The 17485-nt window shown below is 37.6% G+C and overlaps 1 protein-coding gene across 15 annotated transcripts in view; it reads right to left on the reverse strand.

The window, feature by feature from the left end:
• The window catches only part of HECTD4 (HECT domain E3 ubiquitin protein ligase 4), a 192534-nt gene that overhangs the window by 111743 nt on the left and 63306 nt on the right, over positions 1-17485 (reverse strand). For all 15 annotated transcript variants that reach the window (XM_074205763.1, XM_074205762.1, XM_074205761.1 and 12 more), the window contains 5 exons: positions 14724-15241; positions 12584-12673; positions 11951-12081; positions 8159-8267; positions 7205-7343 (listed from right to left, as the gene is read on the reverse strand). In XM_074205763.1, the coding sequence (XP_074061864.1) occupies positions 7205-7343; positions 8159-8267; positions 11951-12081; positions 12584-12673; positions 14724-15241 (987 nt within the window). The remainder of the gene's footprint in view (positions 1-7204; positions 7344-8158; positions 8268-11950; positions 12082-12583; positions 12674-14723; positions 15242-17485) is intronic.

Raw genomic sequence — 17485 nt, forward strand, 5'->3', positions numbered from 1 at the left:
TCTGAGTTCAAATTCAGCCTCAGACACTTAATTACCTAGCTGTGTGACCTTGAGCAAGTCAATTAACCCCTTTGCCTTGCAAAAACCTAAAAAAATAAAAATGAAGGCTTTACTGGCCTGTAAACTCATTGTGAATCAATGCTGAAGTGAAGGTGATAAGTATTTGGGACATAAGACTAGAACAGAGTGAGTACTGGAGACTAAGACATAAGATCAAATGAAAGAACTCAGGGTATTTTTCTTGGGGTGAAAAACACTTAGAGAAAACAAATTAACTATCTTCAAATAAGGGAACAGCTACACATGGAAAACAGATTAGATTTGTCCTGGTTAGCCCCAGGGGACAGAATGGGGACTAATGTATAGAAGGTACAATCAGACAAATTTAATCCCAAATTAAATTTAATAAAAAAGGGATAATCTCCGCAAAATCAAGAATATTTAAAAGTAGAACAGCTTGCTGTGTGAGGAAGTTAGCTTTCTACTGGAAGGTCATCAAATTGAGGTTGAATAATCACTTTTTGAGAGTTCTTGGACTGAATCCCTATTTAGAGACAGGGTAAATAGCTAAATTCTGTAAAGTTTCTCAGGGAAACTAAGAAAATCCATCAGAAAGGGAGAAGAACCAGGAAACAGCAGAATCATGGAAGCCAAGGGAAGAGAAAATACCAAAAAGAAGAAGCTATTCAATAATGTCAAATGGGGCAAAAAAAGGTCAAGGAGGATGAGACCTGAAACAGCAACAATGTACTAACCAATTAAGAGGTTGCTGGTAAACTTATTAAGAGTAGTGAAATGTAGGGAAGAGATATCGGATTGTACAGCACATTGGGGGGAAATGTAAAGAAGAAACTGAAAATAAAAACTACTCTTTCTAGAAAATTAGCAGTGAAATGTGAGAGAAAGATACAATAATTACTTGGAGGGGAGTGGTGGCAGTATCAAGACAAAGGGAAGATTTCTTTAGGGAAGAAAAACCCTGAGTATCTCTTTAAGTAATGGAGGAGGTGTCAGAAGAAAAGACTAAATATGGTCCAAAGAAGGAATGACAGATTCTCAAAGTTGCAGGAACCAAAGTCAAGGGCTAGTAGGCTTAGCAAAGTGGACAACTACATTATACTTTGAAATGAAAGTAAGGTAGAGAAGACAGGTAAAGACAGAAACAGGTTGTGAGGTATGAACAAGGAAAGAGAAAGTTGTGGGTGGTCTTTATCAAAGTGGGAATGAGATCTATAAGTGAGGAACTAGATAGAGAAGGGGAAAAAAGGAAGTTTGGAAAAGTTGCTATGAGGGATATCATAGCCTACACTGCTAAACTAATGCACAAATTGTTTTCAATGCATTTGTGTATTCAAGAACCTCCTAGCTCTGCTTCACTGAATGGTTAAAGAAATTGTGTAGATCTCAACCGATAGAAATTAATATGCTTATTGATTGACTCAGATATGGCTACAAACAAATGCCATGTTAGATGAGTTTTAATGTGGAGCTTTCAGAGCTCTGTTTCTAATAACTACAATCATAATGGATCTAATAAAATAATGAATCTCATCTAGTCACTTTAATTCTCAGCATCAGCAATGGGATAAAGTAAAGCCAAGTCAGGGCCAAGATGGTGGCATGAAGGCAGCATTTCCTGGGAACTCCTACCCCCCCAAAACTCCAAAAGCCAACAAATTGTGACTCTAGCCAAAATGTAGAAGGGCAGAACCCACAGAAAGACTGAGTGATACTGAGTGATACTAAGTGATACCAGTCCAAGATAACTTAGAAGTTCCATGGGAAAGGTATGTCTTACCAGGACCTGGAGTTGGAAAAAGCCCAGTCGCCACACAGGCTGGGAACAGCTTGAAGGGGCAGAGAGAATACTGCTACACCAGAATGACTGTGGAGTGAGGGAGCACAGAACCTGCAGCAAGAATCTGGAGAAAGCAGCCTGCACTCGCAGAGACAGTAAGAGGGTCAGGGAGGACTGCAGAAATTTCTCTGCTCTCCCTCAGGGTAGGACTCTGCTGTTTGCCTACACTCAGATCCAGGTTGCAGTTTGGGCTTCTATACTAATTAGCCAAGCAGGAGCAGTCCTTACAGCTCCAGAGCAGAAGGAAGTATGGGGGTCATTTACATATCAAAGCACAGGCAAGAGAGCATAAAACCTTGGAGCAATAAAGGTCCAAGTGGGGTGTCCCTCCCCCAAAAAACCGCCAAAGACTTGGAAATGCTGTAACTTAGTCTTGGGCTCAGAAAATGAGTAAACAACAGAAAAAAGAAGAATCTGACCATAATTACTTTAGTCCCAAGGAAGATCAAAACACATACTCAGATGACAACAAAATAAAAGCTTCCATATCCAAAACCTCCAAGAGAAACAGAAAATGGGCTCAGACTATGCATGAGCTCAAAAAAAAAAGACTTTGAAAAGCAATTAAGGGAGGTGGAAGAAAAATTGGGAGGAGAAAAGAGAGTGATGCAGAAAAATCATAAAAACCAAATCAACAGCTTGGTGAAAGAAATACAAAAAAATACTGAGGAAAATAATATATTAAAAACCACTTTAGGCCAAATGGTAAAAGCAACACAAAAAGCAAATGAGAAGAATGCCTTAAAAAACAGAATTGGCCACCTGGAAAAGGAGATAAAGGTCTCTGAAGAAAATAACTCCTTCAAATGCAGAATGGAACTAAAGGAAACTGATGACTTTGCAAGAAATCAGGAAGAAATAAAACTTTTCCAAAAAAAAAAAGCCAAAAATTATAAGAAAATATGAAATATACTGAAAAATAACCGAATTTGAAAACAGATCTAGAAGGAATGATTTAAAAATTATTGCACTACCTGAAAGCCACAATCAGGAAAAGAGCCTAGACTTCATTTTTCAAGAAATAATACAGCAAAACTGCCCTGAGACCCTATAAGGAGAGGGTAAAATAGAAATTGAGGAAATTCACCGGTCACCTCATTAAAGAGATCCCCCAAAAAAAACTTCCAGGAATATTACAGTCAAATTCCAAAACTCTCAAAGAGAAAATTTTAAAAGCTGCCAGAAACAAACAATTCAACTACTGTGGCTGCATAGTCAAGATTACACAGGATCTGGCAGCATCTACATTAAGGGCTTGTAGGGATTGGAATATGATATTCTGGAAGGCAAAAAATCTTGGTTTCCAATTGAGAATCAACCACCCAGCAAAACTGAACATCCTCTTTCAGAGGAAAAGCTGGACTTTCAATGAAACAAGGGACTTTCAGACTTTCCTATTGAAACAACCAGGGCTGAACAGAAAATTTGATCTCCAAGTACAGGACTCTGGTGAACAATAGAGGGGATGGATGAGAAGGACTAACTATGAGGAACTTAATGATATTGAACTGTTTGTATTCTTGCATGGGAAGAAGATATTGATAACTCACATGAACTTTCTCATTTATAAGAGCTGTTAGAAGGAGCATACATAGACAGGACACAGGAAGGAGCGGAATATAATTGTCTAATATAGTAAAAAGCTGGAGTCAATGGGTGATAGGAAAGTACTGGGAGGAAAGAAAAGGAGATGAAGAAGAAGCTAAGAAATTTCACATAAGAATCAAGAAAAAGTTTTTTCAATGGAGTGGAAAAAGGGAAGGCAAGGGGGGAATGAATGAGCCTTCATTCTCATCAGAAATCACTCAGAAAGGAAATAACATACACACTTAATAGGGTGAGAAAATCTTACCCTAGAGAAAAATGAGAAGAAAGGGATGGGATGAAGGGGGATGGGGGGATGGAAGGGGGGGAATAGGTGATAGAAGAGAGGGAAGAATGAGGGAGAGGGTACTCAGATACAACACACTTTTGGACAGGGCCAGGATGAAAGGAGAGTAGAATAAACGAGAGTGGGGAAGAATAGAGTAAAGGTACAAGTAGTAATAGCAACTGTGGGAAAAATATTGAAGCAACTTCTCTGGTGGACTTATGATAAAGCAACTCACCCCAGAGACAGAGCCATTGGAATCTGAACACAGACTGAAGTACATTTTTCTTTCTCTCTTTCACCATTCTTGAGGTTTCTCATCTTCTTGGGGGGGGTTATCTTACTCTTTTAACAAAATTATTATAATAATAGTAATAATAAATTAAAGTTCACTTGCAAAAACAAAAAAGAAGCCAGGAGGGATGAGAATTCAGGGAAGCCTGGAAGGATTTCCATGAACTGATGATGAGCGAGATGAGCAGAACCAGAAAAACATTGTATACCCTAACAGCAACATGGAGGTTATGATCAACCTTGATGGACCTGCTCATTCCATTATTGCAACAATCAGGGACAATTTTGGGGTATCTGCGATGGAGAAAACCATCTGGATTCAGAGAAAGAATCATGGAGTTTGAATAAAGACCAAAGACTATTACTTTTAATTTAGGGGGAAAAAAATCCTCCCATTATCTTACTATATAATTCTGCTATCTCTTACACTTTATTTTTCTTCCTTAAGGATATTTCTCTCTCATCACATTCAACTTAGATCAGTGTATACCATGGAAACATTGTGAAGACTTAACAAATTTTCTTCTGTGGGGGGAAGGGGAGGGAAGGAAGATTAGGAGAAAAAAATGTAAAACTCAAATTAAATTTAAAAAAAAAAAATAAAGTCAAGTCAGTAAAAAGAGAATCTGGAGTAAATAGAAATCAGTCTTCTTTGAGAATGAAGACAAACATCATCACCATCATCATCATCATCATCATCATCAAATAAGAATTTCTATCAAATTCAGAGAAAGCTAACCTTTCCCTTTAAATGTCAATTAAGAATGTAAGGAATCATTTAGGAAATTCCCTATTTTCCAAAATCAAATCAAAATAACAAAGAGAATTTTTCTGGAATACAAATGCTTATTCTTAAATGATAAAGGCATGTGCTGTCAAATCACTGCAGGAAAACACAGTAAGATGCTTTCACAGTGCCAAAATACAAATAAAGTTTCAAGTGATCATTTCACTTTCAGAGTACACTCACTTTAAACACTTATTCCTTTATTCTTGAAAGAAACTTCCTAAAATACCAGAGAACAAGGAGGCTGTTCCTTAGAAGCAATTAAATTCAGACTGATTATCTTATCTCCAAATAAGGCCTGGAGATGGTGGAGCTCCAGCTCCTGAAAGGAAATCTGTGCTACCATAATACTCAAAATAAAGACAATAGGCCAATTTGACTGAATACTGGAAATAGATGAAACATCAAATTAAGTTGTTGGGTGTCAACAGTTTGGGGTCATGTGTGGTTAACAACTACAGAAACCATTTTTGGTCAGAGATCTGTCTTAAGTAAGACTTTTGTCCCACCAAAGATAACTTACAATTGATGAGTGACTTCAATTCCAAAATACAGATAATGAAATATTATATCCCTCAGCTAACTTTCCTCTTTTCATTATAGTTATTACAAAGAAAATGAAGATGGTTGCTGATTTTATCAATTAATAGGGCCAAAGTCTTTTGTATTTTGGGTGCAATAGCTTTGTAAGCACTGGACCATTAAACACCTACTAGATGAGCCCAGTGCCAAGTTCTGGGACACAAAGCAAACCTTAAAAGCTTGTGCCATGGTGGGGGAGACAGTATGTCAATAGTTGGTTGACATGAGAAGGGAAGGCTTCAGCAGCTGGAGGGCCAGGAAAAGGCACTTGAAAGAAGTCGAAGAAAGCAGGAGGTGGAAGAGAGGGGCATATGAGAGCCACCTCTGCAGAGGTCAGAGAGGAGCCAGGTGGTGGGTTCAAGGAGGCTGAGAGGTCAACCTGTAGGGCAGAACTTTATTGGATCTGAGAGCTAAGAGAGAGTCAATGGAGTGAAGTGTGTGAGTGTGTATGGGTGTACACGTATGCAGGCATGAAGTATAACATGGTCACACTTACACTTTAGTAGCTGAGAGGAAGATAGATGGCAGAAGAGGAACATTTGAGACAGAAGACCAGTCAGATTATTGTAATAATCAAAAAAAGAGCTGCTAATTAGGGGTTGAACTAGAACTGTGGCAATGAAGTAGAGAAAGGTAAGATGTATATGGGAAGAGGTGTGAAGGCAGAAACAAGATCTGGCACCAGAGTGGATAATGGGGGGGGGGGGGGATAAAAGTGAAGAGACACAATGACACCAAGTTGTATATCTTGGTGATTAGGGATGGTGGGAATCATGACCTCTGTTTTGGAAATGCTGAGTATGGTATGCCTATGGGACATCTAGTTTGAAATGCCAGGAAGCAGTTAGAGGAGCAGGACTGCAGGTCTGGAGAGACTAGAGTTGTAGATCTGGGAATCAGCAGCATGGAGATAAGGGCCTGGGGAACCGATGAGCCATGGGAACTGATGACATCATCAAATGAGTGTGGAACAAAGAAGGCTCAGGACAAAGCTTTGGGATACCCATGAATGAGTGAAAGAGAGAGAGAAGAAAAAGAGAAAGGGCAGTTAGATAGGTGATAAGGTCAAAGAAGACAAAGAGATCAAAAAGAATGAGGATTGAGAAAAGGTCTCTAGATGTGGCATTTAAGAGACCACCAAAGAAGGCAGTTTCATTCTAGAATGATCAAACAAAATATTTTTTGATCCAATAATCCTATTACTAAGAATAAACCATATCAATATTATAAAGGGGAGAAAAAAAGCTTATCTATACAGTGCTATTTATACCTGTAATATCTAATAGGAAACCACTTAAATGTTCAATGATTAGGGACTGGCTAAACAAACTGCACATCAATACAATACAATACAATGGTGTCCTTAAAGTGATAAACATGACAATTACAAAAAACCGGAAAATCATATGAAATAATGGGAAGTGGGCAGCTAGGTGGTGTAGTGGGTAGAGCACTGGCCCTGGAGTTCAAATCAGACCTCAGACACTTAATAATTGCCTAGCTGTATGACCTTAGGCAAGTCACTTAAACCCACTGCCTTAAATAAATGAAATTTTTTAAAAAAAGAAATAATGGGAAGCAATAAAAGAAAAACTAGAAAAGTAATTGACATGGACTGAGACTATTAGAAATACATTTAGACATATGTACCTGGGCAGAGATGAGAAAGTAATACAAAGGAAAAAAATGAAAAATTACTATTTGTATATTAAGATAGGTTTTTATTTGAATGTATGTTCATCTGATACTCTTTATAATGAGAATTTAGTTATAATAATTTTTTTTAAACACCCTCCAAGCACTATTATTTTACCTGAAGAGTATTCTGGTCAATGACCTGGAAAAGGGAATGAGGTTTATTATCAAAAGAGACAGGTCGATGAAGAAGATTTCCATTGCCGAAAGCAACCCATCCTGGCTCCAGTTCCTCATTACGGCAATACACAAAACCTCTGTAAAAGAATAGTGGATGAGTATTTAATAAGTAATTGTGATTTTTAAAAACAGCATTAAACACAAGCAATAGTTCTGACTTACTAATAATATGTGATTCTTAAAATATGCAGAATCTCTGAGGTAAAGAGAAATAATATGGGGCGGCTAGGTGGCATAGTGGATAAAGCACCGGCCTTGGAGTCAGGAGTACCTGGGTTCAAATCTGGTCTCAGATACTTAATAATTACCTAGCTGTGTGGCCTTGGGCAAGCCACTTAACCCCATTTGCCTTTCAAAAAAAAAAAAACCTAAAAAAAAATAATATTCAATTTTCCTGACTTGCAATTTGTATAGTAAAGAAAAATTCTGCACAATTGATAACAGATAAAAAAATCTTTTAAAAAACAAAGAAATAGGTAATCGAATCTCAGTTTTTAAATTTATAGACTCTTGATGAAGAAAAATTACTTATTCAATCACCAAGCTAAGCATATATAAATATTTAAACATTTTTTTTCATTTAGCAAAAAAGAAGATACTAACATAACTGCAGAAATTCTGCACCTGAAGCATCTTCTGACTGGGACACAAGATTCTGTGGCTTCCATACTAGGTCAAAGGTCAAAATTTTTTTTTAAAAGAAACCACTCAAGGAAAGGATTAAGTGAAAAAGAAAATGGCAATGAGAGAGGGACTGTTTGATTCTCAATTTAGAAAGGCAATTGGGACATCAATCTAAAGTCAAACTTCTTCAGTCTGATCAAAATTCCCTTTCACAGATAAAAAAGGAAATATTCTAGAAAAACAATTTAACAAACTTGATGCAGCTTACCGTAAAGTACCATGTAATCCAGATCCCAATTTGCTTACTCCTCTACCAACAGAATTAGTAGTATACAGGTAAAGACCATCTGCTGTAAGGCAGCGACCCAAGTCAGCATCTAAAATAAATATGTGTATAGATATGTAATTATTAATATACCTTCACACACATATTTTTAAAGATTTAAATATTTGAACAGATTAAGAGATTTTAAATTGTGGGCTTCAAAAGACAAAGTCACATCATGTGAAAAGTGAAGCTCTCTAGACAGAACTAAATCTGATAAGCCTGGAAAGAGACCACTTGGAAGGATGAGGTAAAATTTGAAAAGAAAGTACCAGAACAGCTGAAGATATGCATTTGAGGGGATATTATGTAGAAATTGAATAAACTGGTTCTTTTTGTCATGAAAGAGATGCATAAAATGCAAAGATTAAATTCAGGTTCAATATGAAAAATCCCCCCCAATGATAGAGCAGCCCAAAGATCAAAGGGAATGATGTTTCAAATGAAGAATCCTATCAGTGGTTTGAGCAGAGGACAGAATTCCTGCCCAAGGACCAAATCCTCACACTATCTGGTTTTTTTAGGTTTTTGCAAGGCACACTATCTGTTTCTATGCAGCCCATGATGTAAGAATGATTTTACTATTTTTTAATACTGTAATACTTTATTTAAATATATAAAAAATGCTCTGCTCCAGAGCTATATGAAAACAAGGAGTGGACAGGATTTGATCTACAAGAATAGTATGCTGACCCCTGAACTCAATGGCCTCTGGGCTCCCTTCCAACCCACGGATTATGTGGAAGATCATTTTCTACTAAAAGATAAAGTATTCTGTCAGGAAATCTTTTCTAGTCCCTTCAAAATACTATCACATCTCAGATAACCTGTCTTCTACTTCATCCATCTTGAATGGATCCAGTTAATTACATAGTGCCTTCCTCATATGAATGTAAACTTCCTGAGGGCAGGGACTGTTTTATCCATCTTTCCACAGTTAGCACAGTGCTTGTCAGGTAGTAGTCTTAATAAATGATTGTTGACTGACTGATGGTATTTCAGAATGGTCATCCAAGACAGAGACTCACAAGTCAAAAAAACAAACAAACTCAGAAATTGTGGCTAGGTCCTAAAAGATGGAGAGAGGGATAGGGAGCTTATGTGTGTATATGCTGGACTAACATCATCTCTTCTCTAGAACTCCTGACTTCTGAAATCTATGGGAGTGGGATAAACTTGCCTGGTCTTAACCTAAGAATTGGGATATGTGATTTCAGAGATGCTGAGAAGGGTCCCCTGCTGCCAGATAACCAACAACCCCTTGCCCTGTCTTACTGACAGATCTCTACAATTATTTTTACAGTGAGTGGAAAAGAATTGGAATGGATCTATGAAATTACCTAATCCAAACTTCCTATTTTATAGAAAAAAAGAAATCAAGACCTACACAGGGAAAGCTCCTTTCCAAAGGGAATGAGCAGCAAAAGTATCACTCAGGTCCTCTGAGTCCATTACACCCCCTGCCCTGGAACAGATGGTCAATGAAACTGCTTGAAGGTTAGTTTTGATTGGGGAAAGGAGAGAGAGGAAAAGGGCTTTTGGAAGACTGAAAGTAAGGAGGGCAGGACAAAGCAGAGGAAAGAGAGGCCAGAATTCAAAAGAAGAAAGTGCCTTGGAACCTGATTCATCCAACCTTCCAGGCAAATAGAGGCCACTAATTCTGTTGTGGCACCTCAGGTTCTTAGAAGGCTTCTTAGAACCTTGTGCTGGTCCAAAAATTGGCCTCTTTTGCATCACTCAGAACCTAGAACAAATCTAAACTCTCTTCTAATAGCTAATTTCCCCCTTTGTCTTTATCCAGGTGAAAAACACCCAGGTCCTTGATGAGACCCTTCTCTGTCCTTCACTGTCCCTTCTGGGGACAACCTGGTGCCCAGACTCACAACACTTCAGGTGTGCTCTAAACAGAGCCCTAAAATGGTGAACCTTTTTTTGGTCAGCCTAATCATACAGTCAATAAAACATCCCAAGATTTTCTCACAAGCCTGGGCAATTGCATCCCATCGAAGTTAATTATGTGAGCTTGTCTGTTTAATGTCATCTTGCCAATTTGGGCCCAATGATCTAGCCCATAGTGAAGGTGAATGATTCAGTCAGGTGTACAACACGGGATTTCTCCTTTCCATTTTGCGTGCATTTCTAATGTCTCCATTCATGTTGTTCATAAAAGAGTCTGACTAGGCAGAGTCCAGAACAGAGCCTTATGATGATCTACTGGAGACCAATTCAGCCATTACCAGTCTTCAGACTAACAGTGCAATGCTCCCTTGTTGTGAATTCTTTTAGTCTCTTATTTCACCATGTGTCCACAGGGGCATAGAAGTTTTATGAAAAAGAAATAAAAATGCCATGCAAAGGTATAACCAGTTTAGGAATTCTGTTGTTGCTGATGCTTAATTCCAATCCTAATCTCACTGGCAGAGGAAACTGCTGACATGGAAACTCCATTAATGGAGGCCAGGGATGACTTATCTGTGACTTCAGGTCAAAGCTAAGAGAGTGCAGGGACCTGCCCATGCTCACCCAGTCAGCATACATCAACAGCAACAAACACACACAATCTTCTATTTACAGTTTCTGACTCCTCTACACTGGACAGAATTAGTCAATTCATCTATAAAGTCATTAATTTCATCTGAATGTAGACGAAGACTGTTCTGCAGACAGGACAGGGTACCAGAAAGAGAACTGAGCTTAGACTGAAAAGACACCTGGGTTCCAACTCCAGGACTTTCCTTTTGGAGTTGTATGACTGAGCAAGTCATTTAATGTCTCTGAGGCTCTTTCCTTATCTGCAAAATGGTGATAAATAGTAGTATCTGCACTACACAGGTTGGGCAGAAAGTCCTTTGGAAGTCTTGAGCTACTGCTATTTTCAATAATGGTTTTAAAAATGTTAAAAATAGTAATTCTAACTTCCACAGCATCCCATCACCCCAATTATTAAGCAGGCTTTGGTGGGCTACAGAATCACAGAAGATTAAAATAAGAAAGAGATCTGAAAGGCTCTCCAATCCATCTCAAGTCTGAACTTAAGCCCCTCAACAACATAAGGCTCCTCCAGGCTTATGCTTGGAGATTTCCAGAAGGTGGAGAGCCCACCCCCTTCCAAAGTAGCTCATTTCACTTGAGGATGGCTCTCACTGTTCCTTTCTTTAAGCCTAAGTTTGTCTCTTTCCAAGTTCTGCCCATCCACAGTAATCATTTGTTCAAGGACTACTTTATATTTATACAACTTGATACCAAAGGAACAACGTAGGAGAGTACAAAAATGGTAGAAAGAGTTCAAAACCACCCAGAAGATTCCTGGGTACACTCAGGTTTGGGCCAACTCAATCCTCCTGAAGTAACTGGGAAAGAGATTATCATGACTTTCCTCCTAGCATTTCTTTTTCAAATCTTCACAGAGATATTTTGAGTTTTTCTCTATGTAGAAAATGGCTTTCAGCTCAAAGGATCAATAATTCTACCTAACAATGGCATGACCCAGCACAATGAGTAACTCAACAAATGCTCTCCAAATAAGAATGCACAAGATTTTTCCTCTATCTCATTTTTTCAGATATGAGTTGAAACTTAAAATTGCCTATGCTCTGTTCTCATGCACTATCAGATTTTCTATTTTTGACAATAAAATATAAAATTATGGGAATCTTGAAAAATTATGAAGTCCTTGAACATGTAAATCATTCAGACCTCCCCTTATGCTGATCAACTGCCCCAAACTCAAAGTACCTTTACTTTCAGCATTAGAACCAGTGTTATTATCTGGTGCTGGTAGCATATCTTCATATCCCCAAGAAACCATGTGCTTGCCCCCAAGCAAGCAGGATGGTGATCCAGGACCTCCTTCCAAAAGTAGCAACCTATAAAAGGGAGAAGACATTCAAGTTCTTCATTCCAGTAAGAAGACAAAAAAAAAAAGTCTACTATCTGAAAAAAACCTATTTGAAAAGCTTTTTCAAATTTTTTACCAAATTCTCAAATTTTTACCAAAGTAGTACAGAAAAATTTTCAAAGTAGAATTTGTATTGAACAAAATTTTGACACCCTAAGGATTTGATTCATATCATTTCTCCAAAATTTAACAGGATAGTTTTTATCCTTTACTGTTTATTATTGAGGATGGCAAAATCTCACTTTTTGTTTTAAGGGTTTTTTTTTTTTTTTCTGGCAAGGCAAATGGGGTTAAGTGGCTTGCCCAAGGCCACACAGCTAGGTAATTATTAAGTGTCTGAGACCGGATTTGAACCCAGGTACTTCTGACTCCAGGACCGGTGCTCTATCCACTGCATCACCTAGCCGCCCCCAAAATCTCACCTTTAAAGAAGTCTTAAACATATAGGCCATTTTCAAATAGAGGCTTACCTGTATAATACATCAGCTACAGGTAAAGACCCCAGATCCGTCTGTTTCTGTAGTAGATGGACTGTATGTACAAAAGTTTTCAATGATCCCCTGAAAAAGTAATGGAAATACATCAACAGAAGGTAAGATAACTAGTAACTTCAAAGTTTTATAGACTTTGTGAAGATAAGAATGAGATAAAAAGCACTTCCAAAAGACTTTTTTAAAAGTACCAAAATTATATATAGTATCATTACTAAATGTTAGCTATGATCAGACCTATATATTGTCTGTCCAACTTCCTGTTCCTTCTTTTATATTTGATAGCCTCAAACAGAGAAACGCCACCTACTATGAACCATGTACAAAGTTTCGACAATTACAAATACTCTCTTAGGACTTAAAATTAAACTACAACAGTTTGCTCAAGGTATTAAAACTGAAAATAACTGCTGGCCATATTCTGCTTTAAGAATAATTTAAATTGGGGCGGCTAGGTGGCATAGTGGATAGAGCACCGGCCCTGGAGTCAGGAGTACCTGAGTTCAAATCCGGTCTCAGACACTTAATAATTACCTAGCTGTGTGGCCTTTGGCAAGCCACTTAACCCCATTTGCCTTGCAAAACCCTAAATAAATAAATAAACAAAAAGTAAAAAAAAAATAATAATAATTTAAATTTCAGCTACTTGAAGGTCAACTTTGCTTTTAAAATGACCAAAATAGAAAACACTAAAAAGCAATCAGATAGTCATATAGTCAATAGAAGATTCTTTCAATGAGAGTAAAAAATAGAAAAAGTAACTTCAACAGGGAACAGAGTCCTCCAGAAATACCAACATGGGTCTTGCTTTTAAAAAGTCACTATACTTTTCATACCCTTTGACCATGTGATTTCAGATCCTAGGTTTGTATCTATGTAATCAATGAGGCTACAAAAAGCAAAAAAAAAAGAGACCAAGTGTACAAGATAAATATAGCAGGAATATTTGTTGGAAATAGACTATATCCTTGATGAGAGAATGGCTAAACAAATTATGGTATATGGATGTAAAGGAATATCACTCTACTATGAAGATTAGTGAATATGATGAATTCAGAGAAACCTAGGAAGACTTACATGAAGTGGTGGCAAAGTAAAGAAGTCCAAGTGGAAAATTTTAGTTTAAATGTTCAAACTGTGCTTTATGAAAACCCTGATGAAGATGAACAGGTAACACTTAGCAACAATTTGCATATGACAGGTGGGAGACAGTAGAAGAACCATGAAAATCATTGATGTTTTGAGCATAGGTGACTGAGAGGATGGTCCTACTCTCAATAGTCACAGGGAAGTGAGGCAGCTAGGTGGCGCAATGAATAGAGAACCAGTCCCGGAGTCAGGAGAACCTGAGTTCAAATCCGGTCTCAGACACTTAATAATTACCTGAGTGACCTTGGGGAAGTTATTTAACCCCAGTGCCTTGCCAAAAAAGAAAAAAATTAGTCACAGGGAAGTTAGGAAGAGAGGAGGGTTTGCAGGAAAAGACCAAGCTTAATTTTAGACATCCACCAAACATCCAGTTGAAGATGCTCAATAGACTGGAACAAAGGAGAGAGGTTAAGGCTGAGCAAATAGATTCCAAAACCATGTGCATAGAGACAATAATTGAATGCCTGGGAGCTAATTGAGATCACCAAACAAAACAGAATAAAAGGAAGGAGAAAGAAAGGAATCGAAGAGGGAGGGAAGGGGAGGAGTGAATCTTGAGGAGCATGAATATTTAGGGCATGACCTGGATGAAGATCTTGCCTTGAATTTTACATATAAGGAGCAAATAAGTTACTTCTATGCTCCTAATGTACTCTTGCAAATAAATATAAAAATTACAGGAGAACTCAAAAATGCTTGACCAGGTGGACATGCAAATAATAGCACTTTGCCAAAGACATGGCATAACAAAGAATTTCCCTTAGGATTAGTGAATTTTGGTTAAATGCTGTTTTCCCACTGAGATGCACACTGTCTTAAAACACAAGCAAACAAAACTTTTGCTATAAGACCTACCAGTCATCATTCTAATGCCCTAAGGTTGCTGTAAGTTCAGTTTTGGAAGCATATTGCCAAGTGAATATCCCAGCCTACATGTGAGGTATGGAGATGACCACCATTTTGCCCTTACCGTGCACAGGCCAAGGCGACGAGGGCAGCAGCAGCATTCTCCTTCTGCTTGTGCGGGACATGCTGACCAGTGGCAGATGGTTCCTCGAGCCAAGAGCAGAGCAGAGCCTCGATTCCATTCAGACAGTCAGCAGGCTCCTTAGTCAAGCTCAAGGGCTGGCAGTCTCGAAGGCAGTTCAACAGCACCTCAGCTGTTATGTTACAGAGAGAAGGGTCTGTTCGACTCTGGGACTGAAGGAGAGGAAAAACAAGGAGGAGCCCCATTCGGGAGGTGAATGGCGCTTGCTCTGGTTGCTGTAACAATCCCTGGCGTTTGAGCAGAGCCAAAGTTTCTTCATCACCCGAATTTTCCCTTTCATGTTGTTCTTCCAAGGCCAGCTGACGCTGAGCATTCCACAGTCCTCGAAGGGCATTCAGACGGTATTCAAGAAGACGGGCATACGCATTGCTCTGATTTCCACATACAGACCGCAAACGTTCTGCAAGTTCAGTAGGATTTTTGGTCTCAAATGTTAAAATCTAAAAAAGCAGGCAATAAAAAGTTACTATCTGACAATGAACTGTATCCATTTCATCAGTCATCCCTGAGAATAAAGAAGCAAAATATAATTCCATTATCTAAAACAATATTTTGATTCTAAGATAGCGTATAAAAAATGCACCATGGGATCAGTTTTATAGTTGGGAATAACTTTTTCCTAAATATTTCTACAAACCTCCCACTAAAATAGGAGGGAGAAAATTGACTTAATCACTACCTAAATGCAATGGAGAAAAAAAGATTATGATCAAACTTCAAAAGAATTTCATACAAAAGCAAAAAGGAATTATTTCTACAGAAAATCTATTACCTTTATTTTTGAAAAAAAAAATCAGTGTGTTTACTTCTAGGTATCTATCACAAAATAGAGTTTTTAATTTTAGATTTCAGTTTTTTAAAAATTGGCACATTCCCATTTTGAGACAATACATAGATTTTACTCAATTCACACAGAAGCCTTCCTTTCCACCATCTTCTTGCCAAAATAAACAATTATCAGGAAGTCCCTCTAGATTTTAAGCAACTGGGGCCATTCAATCAACTAAGAGAGGAACAGCTCTTAAGAAAAAAGAATCAAACCAAATTTGAGTCAAGGAGTTCATGTACTGAAATTCTACTAGGTTAGAAAGAACACAATTCAGAAAGACTTGGGAGAGCTGTGCAGAAAAATAGATGATTGAAAGTAATGTTGATGAAGTCTGGCTCTCATTAGACTAAAAAGATCAAAGCACAGAGGTACTCTGAAAAGAGATCACACAGGCTATGTGGATCACATTATTTTTCTTATTCAATTTCCTTCCATCTCAAATTTTGCTTTTAAAATATTCTGTTCATCTAAAGTAAAAAGCTCTTCTGGATGCAATGTAAATATTGGAGCTGCCAGGTGTATGTGTGTGCACATGCCCCCAACTGATTTGAAAAATGCTGACTTTGGAAAATCAAAAAAGAAAAGTCAAAATAAAATAACTACCTATGGAGTTTGAAATGCTGTTAATGGTCAAAGCTAATCCTGAATGTAGACCATTCCAGCCAGGCTGGACATGCATCCAGAAATCTACCAATAGGTTCAGCTACATGATTCATAAATGAGGTGTGTGGCTGGATATTTCTACTACCAAATAGCACAATTTGTTGCTTAAAAATATATAATAAAATTTCTATTTTTCCTGTCAAACATTAGTTATTGCAAATGTCCAATCTTTTTCTTACTCTTATACATCTCAAGGCTTTTCATACAAGAGAAAACTCATTTAGTTTTAAGGAAAAGCCTCAACAGTAAATATATGCCGTATAACACCCTTCTCTATGCTTGTCAAGACTACATAGTTTCCAGTCCAAATTATCTACATTACTAAAGAAAAACCCCAGATCCTGAATTAATTCTTAAAATGGTATCAGATATGAGAAACTAGGAGAGTCTTCTAGGATCCCTGTAAACCTCTAGCATAATCAAGGAGAAACTAACTGCTCTTTGATCTGGATCTTTCTGGCAATGTACCTAGATGCCAGTCAGGTGGTGCAGTGTGTAGAGCACTGCTCCTGGAGTCAGAGAGACATAAGTTCAAATTTGACCTCTAATATTAGTTGAATGATCCTGGGAAAAGTCACTTTGTCTTTATTTCTTCTTTTCATCTGCACAATGACGATAATAGCAGCACTATTTTTGGGGGGGTGATTGTGGGAATCAAATAAGATGGCTGTAAAAAGTGCCTGGCACAATGCCTACATATAGCAGGTGCTTAATAAATGCTTGTTCCTGAATGCCTTTACAACCTTACTCAAGAAACTTGTTATTCTGAAGGTATAATGAAGGCAGCATTTCCTTTCTAAGGTATGACAGATTCTGATGCTTCTATCATTACTAAAAACACATCAAAGTTTAGTATTCCACTTGGATTTTTTTCCTAAACAATATTAAACACATGTTTTGCAGCAATTATGAGTCTTTTGATCTCATCATCTTTCTGAGTCTGAGAAAACCTCAACATTATTTAAATATTTCCTGCCAAAGTTTTTCCATCATTGACCTTGTGATTTCTTCAGGTTAAAAACAGGTTTTAAAAAGAATCAGCTCTCTATGTATAGTACATATATGACTTAATGCTTTTCTAAGCATGGATCAGCTCAGCCAAAGGAAGCCACTACTAAAAAATACAAAATGAGCTTTTATTAGATTCCAGAATAGAACAATTATGTAATGTTAAACTTAGCTATTTATTTTT

Source organism: Macrotis lagotis, chromosome X (assembly GCF_037893015.1).
Source record: "Macrotis lagotis isolate mMagLag1 chromosome X, bilby.v1.9.chrom.fasta, whole genome shotgun sequence".
Classification (NCBI taxonomy): domain Eukaryota; kingdom Metazoa; phylum Chordata; class Mammalia; order Peramelemorphia; family Peramelidae; genus Macrotis; species Macrotis lagotis.